The sequence below is a fragment of the Magnolia sinica genome, chromosome 15 (genome assembly GCF_029962835.1).
Source record: "Magnolia sinica isolate HGM2019 chromosome 15, MsV1, whole genome shotgun sequence".
Taxonomy (NCBI): domain Eukaryota; kingdom Viridiplantae; phylum Streptophyta; class Magnoliopsida; order Magnoliales; family Magnoliaceae; genus Magnolia; species Magnolia sinica.
In genome coordinates this window covers 37,557,585-37,578,488 of record NC_080587.1, presented here as the reverse complement: position 1 = coordinate 37,578,488, position 20,904 = coordinate 37,557,585, and the positions used below count along the sequence as shown (strand labels likewise).

At 39.6% G+C, this 20,904-nt stretch overlaps 1 protein-coding gene across 3 annotated transcripts in view; it reads left to right on the top strand.

Moving 5' to 3' along the window:
• The first annotated feature begins 1,887 nt into the window (after positions 1-1,887).
• Positions 1,888-20,904, top strand: part of LOC131228028 (DNA-(apurinic or apyrimidinic site) endonuclease, chloroplastic) — a 64,747-nt gene continuing 45,730 nt past the window's right edge. The window contains exons 1-3 of one of the 3 annotated variants that reach the window (XM_058223850.1): positions 1,888-2,053; positions 15,032-15,218; positions 15,305-15,402. In XM_058223850.1, the coding sequence (XP_058079833.1) occupies positions 2,022-2,053; positions 15,032-15,218; positions 15,305-15,402 (317 nt within the window). In that variant the 5' untranslated portion in view covers positions 1,888-2,021. Of the gene's footprint in view, positions 2,054-15,031; positions 15,219-15,287; positions 15,403-20,904 lie in introns of those variants that run through there. The other 2 variants (XM_058223852.1, XM_058223853.1) reach the window with 2 other exon arrangements.

The window sequence follows — 20,904 nt, the reverse complement described above, 5'->3', positions numbered from 1 at the left end:
GGGTTTTATGTTTCTTATCTGGGCATGTAATAACTTTGTTAGACATGGTGATTGTTTTTTTTTTATTATTTTGGAATTGATATACGTGGTATACGTAGTGTATACCACAGTGACATTTACGATGATGACAACTTTTTGCTATTTAACATCTTTCATATATGTAATTACATGCTTGCATTATGCACATGCCATATATAAATCATATTCACCGGGCAATGCATTGGACTAGTGCCAACCTATGAAATATAGAGCGCAACACCTCTGGGGATGCAACATAGCTCTGGTCCTTAAACAGTTCTTGATTCCACTACACAATTTTGTTTTAACATGGTTTGTGCAAAAGTGAAAAGCACAATAGTAAAAAATTAAAATAGTCTCTCAGACAAATTGAAGATAATGATTATTAAGTGTATTTGAAGAAAGTGAAATAATCATTCTCTAGAAAATGGTGAAAACCAAAGCCATTTTCCATAGCTTATTATATTTTGGCAGAAAATTTTCTTTTGACATGCTCTTGTGGGATGATCCTCGCAAATTCATCTAGCTGCATCTATCATGTGGTCTATATGTGCAAAGATTCTTAACTACCCTGTTTTCAGGTCCACGTCGACTGATGATCCTGCCCCATCAGATGAAGAGAGATTTTGTGAACTTCTGGTTGCCGTCGTGGCTTTTTTTCTTGTGTTAATTGTTATTATTAAATTCTAGATATTACTGGTACTGTAACTTGGAGATTATTACTTATTATTTTTGTCTCTTTGTTGTGTATGAGTTATGATGACATCGGCCATATGAGCCGTGAAGAATTGTTTACATTATCTTCTGCTTCATATTCAGTCGTTATTTTTGTATCACACCACCGTCATATGGTGTGGTCCACCGTAGACATGTCCCACGTGAGGGTGATTTTGATTGAATACACTTGATATTAGGGGCGTGGTCCGCTGTTTTTGTGGATGGGCACAAAGGAAATAACGGTGACCCATTGAATGACTTCAACGGTAATTGTTATCACCGCACATTCCTTCGCTGTGGTCCACTCGAGATATGGACCTTCTTCATTTTCTGGAATATGTATATACATCAGTCCAGTGGCGCGATGAATGGCGTGGATGAGACAAATACATCAAAGTAGGCCCCACAGAGCCCTGCCTGAATAGGCTGTTTGGCATGGGCAGTGTAGCCTAGAGTTTTGATAATCACCGCACATTCCTTCGGTGTGGTCCACTGGAGATATGGAGACGGTCCATTTTCTGGAATATGTATATATATCAACTGCATGGCGCGATGAAAGGTGTGGATGAGACAAATATATCACAATGGGCCCCATAGAGCATTGCCCGGACGAGCTGTCTGGCCTGAGTAGTGTAGCTTGGATGAGTTTTGAATCCTGCCCCACCTAAATCCAATCTGCTCAAACGGACAACCGTTGAAATCCGTGAATTGCATGCAATCCCACGCCTAGCCAAATATGATAGGAGTTTGACATCCTTGGATATGCCAGCCATCCCAAACAGGCGAGAATTTTGGCCATGGGATACACCAATATGATGGCATCGCCTCCCATGTATTAAGGGTCGAGGAAACATTGGTGACTGAACACCCACCGTTGAAAATTTCCTACGGGCCACTGTAATGTTTATTTGACATATAACCTGTTGATTAGGTCAAAAATACCTGAATTAAGTGAAAAAAACAAATATCAGCTTGATCTAACACTTTTGTGGTCCCCAAGAAGCCTTTAATGGTGAAGGTTCAATCACTACTGTTTATTGTGGTGTGGTCCAACTGAGACTTCGGATCTGCTTCATGTTTTGGATAATGCCCTAAAATGAGCTGAAAAAAATGGATGCATGGCATGGATTACTCGATACTAGAACGGTCAGTACAGAAATCGAGCCCAGAGAACCATGGGCTGAGTTGGAGCCGCTCCCATTAGCTCGTGTTTCGTCCGCCCAGACGCATATGTTGTGTAACGAGTTATATCCTGCCCGGAGCTTTGAGGAGTCCCGTGAGAGACGATGCCCGTAAACTGCGCTTCCTTCTACACAACGTACGTACGGAACTCCTCCATCTCACTCCTTTGAATTATGATGCATAATGCATTGCTGTTTTTCTTACTTCCCTTTCACGTTTATTTGTCGAGATTGAAATCCTTACCCAGAAAAAGCCCAACGCTTTTTTCTCCTCCAACAACTATATCTGATTTTAGGGTTTTTTTTCGGATATTATTAATTCAGAAAACTCATTATCTTTTTATGGGAAATGATACACTAAAGATGGTATAACCCGTATTATTTCCCATGATAAACGACAGTAGGGGGTCCACTGGAATCGTCTATCTAGTGGCCCCCCTACTGTCGATTCTCTCATGGTTTCGAGACCAAAAACGTCGGACAACCACTTTATTACTCTTCCCTGCTAAATGCTGATCACTGACGTTTTTTTTTTTTTTGGTTCCGTACTATTGGTTTCAAGACCCTTGATTCGAAGGGGAGGATCAATCCAATAGGTATGTATGAGTGCGTTATTTTATTTTATTTTTTATTTTTCCTTTTTTTCAAGTCAAGGAATGTTCACATACAACCTGTTGGACGGGACTTCCTGTCCAGCCCAACTCACGTCCGAAGATGTCACTTTTGTAGGACATCAGAGCAATTCACAAATGGGCCCACCATGAATATCTCCTGCCACAAAAAAATGAAAGGTCTGGATGGGTGAGCCTACAAGATTTGATGGTATTTACATGATTTTAGAGACCTTTGCAAAGCCAAAGATGGATAACCATCATGTAGCGATCCGCCTAACTACTACAGGAGCAGAAAGGAGCTAATCACCCCTCCGATCCATGGTTAGAATGACTACTGGATATGATCAAAGGTTTTGCTTGTATAGAGGGAGTCTAATGGACAATTGATATTATCTCATATTCCTCCCAAATGCTTTTACTGGTATTTTTCGGATGTGTGCCTTCAACCGAGGGAATGTTTCCCTTTATAAATAGAGGAATTGGGAGGATCAAGAGGAATTGGTTTCAATAGGGGTAAGGATTTATCCCTATTGCCTCCAACCTCACCTCTATCTCGTCTCGATTAAATCTAATTCGTGAGATGTACATGCACGTGGATAAAGGGATATCCACCCGAAGGATGTCCTAGGAAAAACTATGTGAGACTCACTTGCTAGTACTTGCCCACAAGTTATCCAACATCTCTCGCTCAATCACATTGTGGGAGTGATAAAATATAGATTATCCATTTAACTCGTCTCATAACAACAAAAAATCAAAAGACTGCAATTAAAAGAATCAAAGGCTTAGGACTAGTTGGAATACCGTTATCTTCTTACAGGTATTTAAGCGCTAACTGCTAAGTAATAACCTGACAAGCACTCAATAGTCCAGGTATTAAAATTGTGTGGATTGTCTATCACGGCATGCGGAAGCTTAGCGGAGCTTAGAATTACGACTAGGGGGGGTTGAATAGGACCACTTAAAAATTCTTGCTTAATTAAAATAATTTACCAATTAAGCTAATAAGACAATTAACACTTACACTTCCAAGCCAAAGTGAGTCCAATCACATAGACTACAATAGTTGCAATAATGTAAGCAAGTAGTCTATAAAAATGATAATGATCTTGTGTGTGAGATGTGCAAACTATTCAACACCTAGCTCTATACATTCATATTATTCAACAAGATAAGCTCACAAGTATAAATAAAAATGTACACAAATAACAATCCAAAAAACAAGCATGTATAGTGGTTCAGCTACTTACCTATTCCGCTCCCGGTGGATGTACTCTCCTCGAGTGTATCGGATCTCACTATCGGAGGTTTTAAATCAGGTTCACTAGAACCTTTACAATGCTTTCTCTTATGCTAACCGATAACCTACATGTACACTCCTGTGTCAAAGGAACACGTTTCCATCCGTGTCGGTAGCTCTCACGGAGACTTAGTTGCTTTTCTATTGGCTAACTAACAACCACCAACGGTCCTAATCCAAGGCTTTATGTACACTGCCACCGGAGGTTCCCTACGAAGACTAACACGTACACACCCGTGTTCGGTGAATGCGGTCCTAATTCAAGGCCCTATGTACACTCTCGCTGGAGGCTCCCTATGGACACTAACATGTACGCTCCCATGTCTAGTGAATTCGGTCATAAACAAGAACCTATTCGAGTTTGGGTCACAAACTCTACACTCAAATCTTACACAAGGAAAGAGTTTGTGGACTGTACAAATGACAACTTACTTACCGGATTGAGCCCCGTTGTTGTGCCTTCTTGAGATGCCTCTTCAATGCTCTCTCGTGCTTGAATCAACTTCTTATTTGCTTTCATAATCGTTGATACATATGGTTCTGCTCCACGATAAAAAACCTTGGATCCGACGTACCTATGAGGTGACCAAGGTGATGGGAGCCGGTAGAATTTCCTATAACTAAAGTAATAGTTGTTTTCTAAAGGGGATTCACTTAGATGGGTGTTGTAGAGGATATAGACAAGGATATACCTATAAGCTTAGTGTCTAATATCTAGAAAGGGAAAAGTTCATAATGGAGCATGGAATGCTCATTAGAGTGATTAATCACAAGAAGATTGACATGAAACTCTTTAATATAGAATCACCTAGGCTTTATTTATACAAAAAACTCATCAATTTGCCCAAAGCTCGAATGCTCGTTATAAAGAAATCGGTTTGCAACAACGATAAAACGAACAAAAAATGACTTGTTTGATCGATCGACCAAGGGCATTCGATCGATCGAATTCAGTCGAAATAGGCCAGAGAACTCGCTGAACAGTTTTGACAATCTTTGATCGATCGAGCTCAACCTTCAATTGATTGACTTATCGATCGAACTTTGATTGAGAGTTCACTGCTTTAGGCAGTTTGTTTTACAGCAACTCTAAACATCTTTTAACTAAGTTATCATGTTTCAAATGAGCTCCTAAGGCTGATGGATGATCAAACAAAGGTTTACCTATTAAGTAACTGATCATTTAGAGGTTAGGTTGTTTTGGGTCTAAGGTTAGGGTCACTAAGGCACCTCATGGTTTACTTGTTCTTCATTCCTTTATGCTTCATGTCCTCTTGTTTCAAATGAGCTTCTAAGGTTGATGGATGATTAAATAAATGTTTACCTATTTAGTAACGAATCATCTAGAGGTTAGGTTGTTTTGGGTCTAAGGTTAAGGTCACCAAGACACCTCATGATTTACTGGTTCTTCACTCCTTGATGCTTCATGTCATCTTGTGTCTTCGGTCTTCATCTTCCTAGGGCTCAACTGACTCACTGACACATGCACCCACGTGATTAAAAAATTGGTGCACTAACAATTTCCCCATTTGTTAATTTTTGTAACAAAAACCTAACCTAGACCTTGTCATGGTCCATACCAACTACAAACCAAAACAACTAAACATATTACATGTCCAAGATTACAAGATTTACAAAATTAAATGCAGGACTCAAGACATGTAATTGCTGCTTCAATGCTCCCCTTGAATTGTTCCTCCTTACTCCGGCATATCCCTGCAACAAAGAGACCTATAACACAAAAATTCTCTATGTTTTGGTGGGATATTTTCTTCCCCTTTTTGTCAGCAATTGACAAAGAGCTAATCTAATAAATATACCAATAAAGTACAAAGTTAAGAAAAACTCAATACATCACATATATACCTATAAGAAAAAACTGACAGGAGATATTCTAAGGGCGCACGTTAACATTAAAAACATGGAGCATGCAACAAATGGTCATCTCAGAGATATACCTATCGAGTAGCAATGATCAAAATAGTTTAGCAAACAAATGATACCAAAATGTAACCACTAAATTATATAAAAAAAACAATGTGGCTAAAATCCTTTGATTTACCTATTAACCCTACATATATCTCTATGGATCACTTATCCCTCTTCACCACCCATATGGGTGTAAATTTCCTAGGACCTGGATCAAATTCGGAAGAGAGGTTTCTTTTCCTAGATTCTACTCTCCTAAGTGCGCCTCTACTTGGAGATCTATGTTCGGTAGGGGATTTTCTTATTTGTTTCCTACCCTTATGATTATTGTCTCGACTAATGATTATCCTTCTCATTCAAAAGGGTGACTTGTTTCATCAACTCCCTCATATGGATATTCATGTTTGGAGGGGATGCGAACTTCTTCTTCTTTATCGGTGATCGTCTAAGAGGACTCTTCTTAGAGTGTGCCATTTTCTTAGTTCAAATAAATTTACCTATTCGGGTCGGGACTGAGGTGAATTGCCGGTTTTTGTAGTTTAGACATTTCAAACTACATATGGCCTATGTCTCCACAAGAATGGCACGCTGGAGAGGCTTTAACTCTATACCCTGACGCTATAGAGTCTTTTTGGATCACCATTGGGACAGAGGTTGTAACATGAATATTCCTATTGTTTCTAAGACCTCTATTGTTCCTAAAAGGTTGTTTACCCATTTTTAATATTTACCTATTTTTGATCATTTTGGGCAACCTTAGTATTGGTAAGTAAGATTCAAGTTGGCTAACTTGAAGTTTCATGTTTTGATTTTCAGATTTAAAAGTATCAAGTTTCAATTCAAGACCCAAACATCTTCCTAAAGTCTCATCTATGTTAGACTTAAGATCTTGCTGTATTAGAATCAAGGAGAGATTTTCAGATTCAACTTGTTCTAATTGGTTAGCCAATTAAATCTTCATCCTTTACTGAACCCAACTTCTTAATATATTTCATACATTTCGTATGGAGTTGGTCATAGGCTTCTTGCGAGTCGTCGTCTTCTCCATCTTCATCTTCATCATTGGAGGAGGAATCTTCTTCTTCCTCTTCTACCAAGTTATTATATTCAAACTCTCATCCTAAGTCACTAGGGAGAGTACAAGTGGTGGAGGCCATTAAAAGTTTTATAAATTCAAGGTCTCCATCACCATGGCATTTCTTAAAATCATCTCACATAGATTCAAGGTCTTCATCACCATGAGAGAGAGAGAGAGAGAGAGAGCGCTAACTCTAGTCACTCCTTTGCATCGTATAGGCACCGCAACTCTCCCCCATTTCCTTTTCCTTTTCTTATTAATTGGCGGCCATGGCTACCTATAGCACCCTCTGTAGCCATGGATGTCTCCATATTTGCAAAAACTCAGAAGATCATTGATTGCTTGGGTATTGATCAAAAGCTCATGGGGGCAGGCATCGATCATGACAATCAATTTGTGAAAACAATAAAAGGCATTAAATTAAATAAAATGGCAGATTGGAAAAGGGCACTTACCTCAATGTGATATAAATCCTTGTGAATTGAAGATCCGTCAAAGTCGCTATTATACCACTTTGAAAGACCTGGATGGGTGGGCCCATAGGATATGACGATATCTACATGAATTTAGGGACCTTCACAAGGTTGAAGATAGAAGGCCTTCGTCCGATGATCTGCTTAACTACTACGGGAGCGGAAAATGAGCTAATCACCACTTTGATCCATAATTAGGATGGCCACCGGACATGATCAAAGATTTAGTTTGTATAGAGTGAGTCTAATGAACAATCGGGCATTCTCTCAATTCCTTCATATTTCTCTCTTTGGTATTTTTCAAATGTGTGCCTTTAACAAAAAAAAATGCTTTCTTTATAAAACAAAGGAACTAAGAAGATCAGGAGTTGGTTATGGCAGGTGTAAAGACTTATCACTATCGCATCTAACCTCTTCTCTATCTCCTCTCGATTAGATCCAATTTGAGAGGTACACATGTGCGTGGATAAAGGATATCCACATGGCGGTTATTTGAGGGGAAACTGTGTGGGACCCACCTATTAGTGGTTGCCCACAAGTGGGCCCCACGGACCCATATCGAGCAAAAACTTGGGTAGATCCACTCAACAAGGTGGGTGCCCATGTTTTGAAAACAAAACTATGGATGGTTTAAATCATATCCGACCGACTATCCAATTTGGTTTACGCATTTGCCTGATGAGTGGACTGGATTATTTTGTGTGCCAGGTGATATGCATGGTTGGCCACATTTTGGCATGTCCTAAACACTTGGCACATTGGCATGCAGGCTGGGTTGGACGTGAAGTTCATGCCCAGTGGGTTGTATGTGAATGTTCCTCTTCTTTTCAACAATAAAATTTGGAAGAATTGAAGAGATCAATTCATCTGCTCTATGGACTGTCTGGATTCACATGTTCCCTTGCAATATGTATAGTAGACAAGTGGATCTACAAATTCTTGTTCTAACATTTGTTCATTGTCACTTCCTCCTTTTTCATTGGAAATGTAGCACTTGGATGTTACATTTAGCTTTCTTTTCTTTCATTGGGTTTCAGGGCCAATGCCACACCAACTATCATTTTCGGGGCTTGAGCCTGGGTTTTCCTTCTAGAGATGGCATGCACTAACCAACTAGACTATTGAGTTAGAGGACACTTAGCTTTCGCTCTATAAAAATGGTATTTACACCTCTTAATTTGATAGGCACAATGGCACACTTGCATGATTTTTAAAACCAACCACAAATAGCTGGGACAACACTGAGATGATGGCGGCGGCGGCGGCGGCAATGGTGATGACAACAACGGTGGCGGTGACAATGTGGTGGTGTTGGTAGTGATAGTGGTGATGATGATGATAATGGTGATTTGATCATTTGACAGACCCCCTGCCCTTGTAAATGGTAACATTAAAGGAGTTCATTTGTGTGTTTACTCCACATCTGGGGGTGTTGCAATCAGGACTTCCATTTGTCCTGAAAGATGTCATATGTGAGCCCACATGATCACTTTTGTGGGTTGGCAATAGTTTATTTAATAATTGGGAATGACCTGGATGCCCCTATTTAAGGGTTACCATGAAATGACTGAAGATGGTTTTTTTTTTTTGGTTAATTTGTTCTTTCATCCTTTGGGAGAGCGGGAGGGAGAGAGCAGAACGAGCATAAGGATTGAGGATCTCTTTCTTTGCTATCTTCTTGTGGATGAAGTGGCAGTTAACCTCGATGTGTTCATGAAAAACAGGGTTCATAAAAATATGAATAACAGCTTGATTATCACACACGATTTCTATTGGATCAGTAATAGACAACCCCAGTTCTGTTAGAAGTTTCTTCAACCACAATAGTTCACATGTAGTGTGAGCCATAGCCTGGTATTCTGCCTTCACACTGGAATGAGCAACCACAGATTACTCTGTGCTCTTCCAAGTTACCAAATTCCCACCAGCAAATGTGGATGATGCTCCTACTGTCCAGGCTCCGTAACTACCATAACTACCCTAGTTTTCTGATCGTTTGAACCCATATATTATCTTTCAAAAAGAAGCACTGACTTGCTCTAACAGTGTGATGGATGAAGAAAGCATTATCAAGTATTGCATTTACTCAAATGACATACCATCTAATTTGGTGCTTTGCACACTACAATGACAAATGGAGAGGAGATGGGTCGCCTAGATGGAGGAGCAACACAAATGAAACTGACTGACACAATGGCTAGATGCTTGGCTGAAATGTGGCTAAATGCACCAGCTGAAGTCCCGGCTATGTATGCTGACTTGGATGTCGGCAATGTGAGTTGGTTAACGCCCTGGCTGGTGCTTCAACTTTATGCGCCGCTCGACATATTAGCTAGTGCTCTCGTCTTGTGCGTTGACTGATGCACCTACTGGTGTGGTCTGGTTCATTGACTGATGCACTGGCTGGTGTGCCGGTAAGGGACATTGATGGGAAGAGGGAAGGGCAAGGGAAAAGAGGAAAAGGAAAGGAAGAGAAAGAAGAGGTTTAGAGAATAAAAAGATGATTAAAAGAAGAGTGAGAGGACCTTAATTCTCTGATACCTTACTCAATCACATGTTTAGAGAAGCAGAAGAAAGAGGAAAGGCTGTGTAGAGAGTGCTTTTCTAAAGCATAAAAGAATAATGTCCAGAAGGTGCACCTAAGCATATAACGCACAATGTCCTTACAAATGAGACTGCACACACGTGCGCACTCTTAAATCTTGTTAACTGTAATGGACGTAAAAGAATGGTGTCTAGATGCCCCCCTCCCCCCAAAAAAAAAAATAAAAAAAAATAAAATAAAAAAAATAATAATAATAATAAAAAGCCAGTTCCCAATAATGAGAGTCCACATACAATAAAACCTAAATCCCCTCACGTATGCATATGCCCAAACTCTAAACTCCTGTACTTCGTCATTTAAATTTCTTCAAAGCACCACATTCCACCTAGTAGATTCTCTCGTAACAGTCTGCAATCTTAGCTTCTTTATTAGTAACTAAAGGGATAAGGATGGGAAAGAGCTAGTCAATGGGGATTCACCTACTCCAAAATCAGACCCTTTTTGCTCTATCAACAAAGAAAAAGAGTCCCTTCCTTGATAGGAAACCTACTTTGTTTGGTATTGACCAGCATTTGCAATCAGTTTTCCTCCTCATCAACAAAGAAAAAGAGTCCCTTCCACACCTTCGAACCTGTGTTACTTGAAGAACTTGAGAAACCACCCACTCCCCAAATCACCCTATTTTCTAAAAATGAGATCTTTCCATAGAGCTTCCAATTCTTCCCCAAATCTCCACAAGCATTTGCCTAGAAGGTCCTAATGCTTGAACTGTTTTTTTTTTTTTTTTGCTTCACCCAACAACTGTATTCTGATCCAGATTGTTCTTCTAGTCTTGATGATAATGGTATGGTCTACAACCTAAACTTCCTCTGTCAGAAGAGCTTTACCATTCGAACCATGGCTTTACCATTAAGCTGATAGTCAGCACTTAATTTGAAAAATGTCTAATAAAATGGTTATTATCAGTAGATGTGTAAGCTTTTAAAGCATGGACCATTCTCAGTTAGGTTTGCCAGTCTTATTCGTTTGGAAAACGGAAAGGTGGAAAGGTTTGCAGTTTTTGAATGCAAGGCAGGAAACTGCCGTCGACTATCTGGGCTTCCTCTATGTGTTGGCAAGCCCACTAAGCATCTATGTGATCCAATGAAAGTAACTTCTCAGCAAGGAGGATATTTATCGCTCAGGGAGGAAAGGGGTGGATGGTCAGTACATTTTTCATCCTGTGGAATGGAAGGAAATATGCAGAACAATTGATGATTGGGGAGCATGCATTAAATAACTGAAGGCAATGCATTCATAATCATCATCATTATCTAGGCCTTATCCCAACTAATTGGATTCATCTACATCAATCATGTTCTGCTATTCCACTCTATCAAGGTCCATATCCCAACTAATTGCCTTCATCATCATCTAATCCTTATCCCAACTAATTGGGGTCAGCTACACAAATCCTATTCTGCCATTCTACTTTGTCAAGGACCATAAACTTAGTTAAACCATGGGCCATTGGCTTTTCTTAATACCTCCAACCATGTGCTTTTGGGCCTTCCCCTTTCCCTTTTAGAGCCTTCAACTTGCACCAACTCACTCCTAACTGCGCAGTTTTGGTCTCGGTTGCACATGACTAAAAATTCTCAAGTCTATCTTTCCTTATCTTAATTTTATTGGTGCATCTCCTAGGTTCTGCATTCATTTTTAACTCTATCTGTCCTCATCTTGCTGCTCATCCATCTCAATTCCTCATTTCATCTACGCTTATGCAATCAACATGTTGTTCGTTAATTGTCCGACATTTTATCCCACAAATCATATTTTGTCTTATAGCTATCTTATAAAATTTCCCCTTTAGTTTGATTGGTAAGCTGTGATCATATAAAACTCCAGGGGCACATCTCCACTTGTTCCAACTAGTTTGAGTCCTATGATCAACATCCTTCTCCGCTTTCATGAATTATTGACCCAAGATATTGATAATGCTCATTCATGGGCACTTGTTCAACAAATATACCTAATTCCTCATCCATTGTCATTGCTACTAAAATTGCATTTTGTATCTCTGTTTTAGTCTAACTAATTTTAAAGCCTTTAGATTCTAAAGCATCCCTTCGTTTTAGCTTTGTGTTTACTGCTCTCTCATGTCATGAATCAAAACAGTCATCTGCAAATAGAATAAACCATTAGACCTCTTCTTGTAAATGGTTAGTTATCTTGTCCATAACCAATGTAAAAAGATAAGGGCTCAATGTCGACCGTGTTGTAAGCCTACAATAATTGGAAACTCACCTGTCTCTCCATTGGTGGTCCTCATGTTTGTTATCGCTCCTTCATACGTATCCTTAATGATGTTAATATATCCTCTTGAGAGTCTTTTCTTTCCCAATACCCACCATATTAGTTATGTGAGGACCCTATCATAATTCTTTCTTAGGTCAATAAAAGACCATGTGGATATCCTTCCTTATCGCCCTATATTTCTCCATCAGCTATTTAAGTAGGAAAATGAGCTCCACGATGGTCCTTCCTAGCATAAATCAAAAACTGATTTTCCGATACATTCGTATAATGCCTTAACCTCTACCAATCACTTTCTTCCGGGGTTTCATAGTATAAATCACAATAGTTAGTGCAGCTCTATATGACTCCTTTATTTGCTTATAAATAGTATACATTCTTATAAATAGTCACTATGGTAAATTTCCTCCATTTGCTTAGCATTTTCTTCGATCTTGCAATCTTGTTGAGCAAGTTTGTCAACCAAAATAAACTAGTATTTCTTGTGCATTTCCAAACCTCTACTAGTATGCCATGTGGTGCTAGGGTCTTTCCTATCTTCAACCTTCTCAAAGCTTCTTTCACTTAAAAAAATAAAATCATTGAAGACAATGATGAAATTTGTTAATGTAGGGGCATTTTCACACCAAGCTCGAGTGGGGTGGCCTGCAGGATGCAGGGGCACACTTGGGGTGGGCAGCCCATGTGAGGCGGGCCCCACCTGTGTGATTCGGGTGTCTCGTGTGAAGCGGAACCCATGTGAAGTGGCCCATGAGAGGGGTTCGACCGAGGTATTGACCTATGGGATGTAGGGCCTGGGCTATGAGATAAAGGGATTAATTCGCCATTGCTCTATCAGTTCGAGCTTTTAGAGAAAGTGGTTAATTGTCATGCATCAAAGTGGTATCAAAGTGAGAGGTCTCGTGTTTGAGACTCCTCACCGAGGGTGATTAATGCACGAGCATTTTCACATCAGGCTCGAGTGGGGTGACCTGTGGGATGCGGGGGAAACTTGGGGTGGGCGGCCTGTGTGAGGTGGGTGACTCGTGTGAAGCGGAACCCATGTGAAGTGGGGCCCACGAGGGGGGTTTGGGCGAGGTCTTAACCCATGGGATGTGGGGCCTGGGCTATGAGATGAAGGGATTAATTCGCTATGCTTTATCAGTTCTAGCTTTTAAAGCAAGTGGTTAATTGTCCTGCATCAATTGTGTTATGAGAAAATGGCTATGGATGTTCGATGTTTAAAGATTGTCTATTGGAAGGAGTTATTTATTGCAAATATGGGTCCAATGTTGTGGATGGTTGACGAAGGACTCTTCTTAGTATAGGGCATTGGGGGCTTGGAAGGTGATCTTCATAGTTGAAGGCCTTTTCATGAAGAATGTTGAATTTGTAGTGGGGGATGGCTCAAGGATACAGTTTTGTGGGGATATCTACCGTGGACATCATGTTCCTTGTCATGCTGTCCCGTAGTTGTATAGGGTTGCAAGTTGCAAGGATTCTTCAGTGTCTTGGGAATATAGTCTGAGTGGTAAGTCGGTGTCTTGGTGCCAACAACTTAGAAGAGGATTATCGGGTATGGAATTTAAGGAGCTTTTGAGCTTATCACTGCTTCTCAATGATCATATCCCATTGTTTTAGAATTCTGATGAGTAGAGGTGGACTAAAGAAAACAATGGAAAATATTTGGTTGTATCATTTATGCCTCCATGGTGGTGGAAGGTAGAAGTCAGAAGGAGCCTCCCCATGTCTTAGGTGTGGTCTTATCAGGTTAAAGGCTCTCCCATGGTTCTGGAATTTGCATGGTTGGTTGGTAAAGACAAGATCTTAACCATAGATCATTTAAGAAACGGAGGGTTGGTGATTACAAAGGTGTGATTATTGTCTCAAGGAAGTTGAATTAGTGAATAATCTTTTTATTATTATTATTATTATTATTATTATTATTATTATTATTATGTTTTGAGTATGCTAGCTTCCTTTGGAATCAGCTTTTGAAATCATTCGAAGTTTCTTGGGTGATGCTGGGTTCCATATCCAATTTCTTTGAGGGTTGGAAGCACATCTGCTTGGACATGACAAGTAAATCATTGTGGCGTCTTGTGTTGCTGGCTGGGGTATGGTCGTTATGGAAGGAGTGAAACAAATGAGCGTTTCAGCATTCAACATTGCAAAGGGGGGAATTGTTTTATGCACAATTCATGAAAAGGTCATGAATGGACTTGGGCTCCCATGAATTTAATGAATGATGTATAGGTATCCTCAATGCTCTTGTAATCAGATGACCCATTGGTCTTCTCCTCTGTGTTTTTATTGCTCTTTGGGCTTTTAATAAATTTCCATCATTAAAATAAAGGAAAAAAAAGGCTCACTAGCTGAATGGTTGGGATTTGTAAAAGGTGGCTCCGCCTGTAATATTGACGAGTGGATCAAAATGCATTTTTCCTTCATTCAAGCCTTGTATAATTTATAATTTTTCTTTCTGAATTAGCATTGAAATTTTCTGGTTGTAACTTCTGTTGTGGTATTTCCTCCTTTATGTGAAAATATTGCTTTCAGGTATTAAAGGTTTCATCCTATCATTGAAAATGAGCAGCTCTGATGCTGAGATTGCAAATTCCATGGTGGCATGTTTACTAATGCATGTTACTATATAAGATTGGTCACCATTTTGTCCAACTTCAATTGTGAAGCTTAAGGGAGCTAAAAGCTCACTTTCATGAAAAAAGGGAAAACAAATCCAATTTTGTGGAATTCACAGAAGAGAGTTGGATTGAAATTTGAACTCCTTTAACTACCATTTGACTGATGTTCTCTAGATTGACTGAGAATCGATTGGTAAAACTTCTCTTTGATTTTGGTGCTTTTGTAGAGATGTTATTGTTAAATTTGGCATTCTTAGTTTTGCAGTGCCTCAAAGGAAATTGACGGTCGTGGTGTTGAACATTTTGAAAGTAAGAGGGATGGGATCTGAACGACTTGGATCAAGTTCTTCCATATCTGTATCTTCAACTTTCAGGCAAAAGAAAGATAAGAAAGAACTGGGATTGATGGAGAGCATCGACGATTCTCGAAAGAGCATTGCCAAGGTTCTCAGATGCTTCTACATCATGACAAAATATCTGAATGTTTCTTGATGGGTGCATTTCTCTAACCAGGGCTGGTTGGCATTTAGGAGGATACTGTTGAAAGCCATGAAGGAATTCAGACTTTAAGGGGTGACTCGAATAGACTTGAAGCTATGACTGTGCAAGAACTCCGAACAATGATGAGGTAAATTGGCATAGACAAATGTATGCTTTTAGTTGCTAGTAATTTCCTACAGTTATCATGAGGCTTTACTTAATGATGTGAAACGTACTTTTGATGGAGCCTTGTTGTACTTCTTTTCTTGGTCTTTTTTCTTTACATGATTCTGCAAGTGTAAAAATGTGAATTTGCCTTGGTTGAGCATAATATAGCAATTGTTCGCTAGTATAGCTAGATATGGGTACCAATTGTATAATACATTATTCTTGACAGCTTAACTGTAGTACTTAGCTCGATAAAAAATAAAAACTAAATGAGAATGATCACTCCTGATGGTTGTTTAATGTTTTTATTTTTTTATTTTTTATAATTTTGTGCGATGTTGTAGTGTGGGGCTTGTTCGTGCTGGCGTGTGACTGTGTGAGTGTTGTTTGTAATTAGATATTGATTGCTATTTTTTGGCAGCCAATTTCTGGAGCATGACCCTTTCATGTTCGTAGATGGTTCAGGCTTTGCAGTTTGCTTTGCAACTGTCCCTTCATGGATCCACTTAGCTTGTTCTCCCTTTGGGGCATGCATGTAATAGTTGGGCTGGAGTAATACTGGTTGGGACTGTGTTGGCATGGGAATGTAACCTTCGACATGCCTGGTTCCAAGAGTCCAGGTGCAAGAGACAGGTTGATATCTGGGAGGGAGCTGATCATAAATTTTTTTGCCAATCTACTAGTTACAAGCCAACCTCAAATGGCTGGGTAAAAGGCTAAGATGATGATAAATCATAAGCAATTTATTAAGAAAGAAAGAGATTACAATTGACAACAGTGGTAAAGAATTCCCGTAGGTCAAGGCTTTCCTAGAAATCCAAATTTCCCAGCAAGGTATCTTCTGTACAGTTCCCTCCCCCCTGATATACACGAAAATTGGAGCATCCTACCCTCAAATAATCAAATGTCTTTCCAACCTCTTCAATATAGTCTGCTATGCTCTGTGGATAAAAACACTTAGAACCCACCCAATGAATCACACTAGATAAGATAACCGCTAGCCTTTTACAGATTTGATTTTAACTCCAGTCCTGTCCATAACCGCCAGCCTTTTAGATTAGTCTCCTTCAATAGCCTCTAGCCTTTTACAGATTTGATTTTAACTCCTTCAGTCCTGTCCATAACGTTCTTCTGCATTGTTGAGGCACACACACTAATGAGCCTGAGAAATCTGTGTACTCGGCCTTCATAATTTAAAATGACCCCTCCAGTACAGTGTGGGCCCAGGTAACCTAATGAATTCCCATAAAAGTTGAGCTTTAACATACCATTTGGAGGGTGATTCCATCTGTTATGTTCCTGATACTGGCCATAGAATCTTGAATACCCTCATGCCACCCTCTTTGAAGGATTGTCTAGCCATACTGTTATATATTCATGCAAGATGCCTTACACTGTTGGGGCCTAGGTGGAATCGCCTAGGTAGAACACCGTTGACCCCCAATATTCCTTGCATGCCAAGGTCCATAAGATGAGTTGACCCCAAATTCTCACAGTCATGTAGGTTATTTTAATCTAAAACCCAGTTTTACAACTCATTTTGCCTTTGAAAATATCATGTTTTGAGGGAAAAATTGGAAACAAAGATTATGAAAGTAAAAAAGAAAAAAAGAATTGTAGCTGCCTGTTGCAGGTGATCATTCCTCAAATGGAAGTACAAGCCCTGCAGGCAATGCATCAAGGTAGACCGAGGTATGTCGAGCGGAAAGAACCAGCCCAGCAACCAAAGGTCTCTGTCAATGTTTCAACCTCCTTAGGGGCTGTTTGATTTTTAATTTCCCTGGTAAATACAGGGAAATACATCCGTTTTACTTACTCCACCTTGTTTGAAATTAGCAGGGAATTACGTTTCGAAAAGCGGTCCATACAATACCTTTTATTACTGATTTAAATATGTGGGCCCCACCATGATATATGTGAGTTATCCACACCATCCATCCTTTTAAAAAATATATTTTAAGGCATGAACCCAAAAATGAGGAAAATCAAAAGCTCAAGTGGACCACACCTTAGGGAACAATGATTATTAAGACGTCAATGGTTGAAAGCTGTTTTCTCCCTAGGGCCCACATTGATGTTTATTTGTCATCCAACCTGTTCATAAGGTCACACAGTCATGGATAAAGGGAAAACAAAAATATCAGTTAGATCCAAAACTTTTGGAGTCCTCGAGAAGCTTTCAATGGTAGGAGTTCAATTTCCATTGTTTCCTGTATCGTGGTCCACTTGATCTTTGGATCTGCCTCATTTTTTGGCGCATGCCATAAAATGAGTTGGCTAAAGGGATGGACGGTGTGGATAAGACACACACATTATGGTGGGCCTCATAATTTAATATTTTTCTCCTCGGTCGACGTGAGGAGTGCTATAAATGAAAGCTGGCGGTCAATCGTCACCTTGGAAATCCAGCTAGAAATACATAGGTAAATAATTATTACCCATTTACCTTGAATTACCTGTGTAATTAGAAAATCAAACAGGCCCTTAGATGTGCTGACACCCAGCATTTTACTTTTGAAAATGTTCACTTTCAGACCTGAAACGACTTTGAAGCACCGAATAATTTTCCTCAAATTATCAACTTTGGCCTTTTCCACATCATAGAAGCTGAGAGTATCATTGGCGTATTGGAGACGAGAAATTTGGAACCCTGCTGTATCCAGCGGAAATCCTTCGGTGAGACCCACGGCCATAGCCCCATCCAACATCTTATTTAGAGTGTCCGTCACTACTACAAATAGAAACGGGGCAGCAGATCTCTCTATCGCCTTCCTAGCATCCAATCTAGGAACTTTGAATTTATATGAATCATATGCTTTTTCGATGTCTACCTTACAAATGATGTCTTTTTTACTTTTGTGGTTGTGGAATCTATACATTCATGGGCAATTAAAGTGATGTCTAAGATTTGTCTTCCTGCTACAAAGGCACTTTGACCTTTTGTGATAACATGTGCTGGCACCGAGTGAAACCTACTAGCCATAACTTCATCCAGAATCTTATAGGGCCCTCCCACCAAGCTAAAGGGCCCAAAATGTTTCAAACTTTCAGCACCTTCTTGGGTATGAGAGCGATAAAGGATGCCCCCATCTTAGATGCAAGATGACTGCTCTCAAAGAACTCCACAATAAATGCCAAGACATCACTTTTGACTACTTCCCAAAACACTTGGAAGAAAGCCATCGGAAAGCTGTCTAGCCTCGATGCATTATCTCTTTCCAAAGTATCCAGCGCCGCCTTAATTTCCTCCTCGGAAATTGGGACTTAATAGTCCAGCGGCCGCCTCTCCCAAGATAGCATTAAAAGCAAGGTCGTCTAGCTTTGGCCTCACCCACTCTTCCTGCAAGAGGTCCTTATAAAACTGAATAATTGTCTCCTTCACCTTAGACTTCTCCTCCATTCTTACCCCATTCATCACCACGCCATGAATTTTGTTAGTCCTCTCCCTTGCACTTACTACAACATGAAAAAACATTGTATTCTTATCGCCCTTGTTTAGCCATGTGGCTCTCGACCTCTGTCTCCATTTGATTTGTTCTTCCTTTAGGCGGTTTTTATAATCTAGCACTAGATTATCTCTCACTGATTTCTCTTCGAGCAAATTGAGCTTCTGAAACAGTGTATCCCGCACGTAGTGTTGTCAAAATCCTACGATTTACCGTTTATGATTTACTATTTAAGTTGAATCTTAAGCAAACCGATTTGAATCCTGCCTTTGAATCCCTTTTTATATGAATCCTGCGATTTTATGATTTGAATCCTATGATTTATGATTCAAATCATACTTGTTTTCTTCTATTATAAGCTTCACTTGGCTTTCATTTTATGTTTTTAAATTGGTGGGGGTTTTAAGAATCATTTAGAGAAAATATTGCAAGTAAAAAAGAGAATTGTTTAGAAAAGGTAAATTATCTTATTTTGTTCTTTACACACACACACACACACACACACACACACACACACACTCTTCAACGTTAAATTATAAAGATTTTTTATATTAAGAAGATGATACCTTACTTCTTAAGTGGTCAAAACACCAAATTGATGTACGACTTATTTCGAATATTTTTATGGATGGTTACGATCATGTTGATTTACATGTATTGTGAAATGATGGTTAGAAATCAAAATATCTTTTTTTTTTTGTTGGTCTACAGAATCAAATGCTGCTTGCCCTATGTCACTCTACATTCAAGAAAGGTAACAAGAACATAAATTATTAAAGGATCCTTATAAGTTTTTTGAGGAAAATTTCTTGAAAGACAAGAGGAAGGAAAGATAGAATCCTTTAACACTATCATCACATGGTATTACTTGGTTATTGATGGCAAAAAAGGATGATTGCTGAGTTTTTAATTTTTTCTGATTTATTTGTATTTTTCATATTTTTAAGAAAATCATAAAAAATCTTATGATTTATGATACAATTGGCGATTTGATACGATTAAGCTCCTATTATGATTTGCGATACAATAACGATTTTGACAACTACGCCGAACTTTAGGTCAGTAAGGGAGACCGCAAAGATTCGAGCGTCTTCCCTTTCGAACCCCCCTATCTCCACATTCTCCATGCTATTGATTCATCTCTAGGATTGGTTTAGTGATTTATGGCGACAAGGCTTCAGAGACCCAGTGGGCTGTTACAGAATTGTTAAGTGAAGATCAGGAGACGGGGTCGGCGGAAGGCAGAGTTCAAGCAGAAGGCTTGGAAGAAGAATTCTCCTTGGAAGATGCAATGATCATCATGCCTTTGTCAACCTCTCCATTTATTGTTCCAGGTGAGGTGGAATGCTAGAGGGACAGGACGCTAGATGAGGCCAACCTTCACTTTGACTTGGTGAGCGGTTTGGTTTTTGCAGAACAACACAGATGGTCAAAAGATGTGCTCGAACAGTTTGGGGGTTTGATCGGTCTGTCCTTTGGAGCGCGGGATGAGGACGTCACTGATTTCCATCATTTTGTCAGAGAGAAAGTTATGTAGAGACTTCAGGAAGTTTAGATGTCTAAGTGTAAGAAGTCCCCTAGGGGATGGAGAGAAAGAACTTCCTTGCCTTGAATGTTCCATCAATTACGATGCTTTTGGGAAAGCAAGTGTAGGCAAAAGGGGAAGATTGGTCAAGGCCATTTCTTAATGTTTATACTATCTCGGAATATTAGAGGTCTAGGTTGCAGGATTAAACGAGCTCAGGTGAAAAAGGTGTGCAAAAAGGTCAAAGCAGAGATTATCACATTTAAGGAAACAAAGCTCCAATTTATAGACAGAGGTATGTTAGACTCTTTATGGGGTGTAACCAATAAAGACTGGGTTACGGTTGATGCAGTTGGATCAACGGGGGGTATTCTTGTAGCCTGAAACTCCAACCTTTGGAAGAAGGTGGATTCTGCTTAGAGGAGTTTTTCTTTATCTGTCACGCTGAGCGAGGTTGCTATGGGCAATCAATGGGTTTTGACAAGTGTGTATGGCCCATGCTCACCATCAG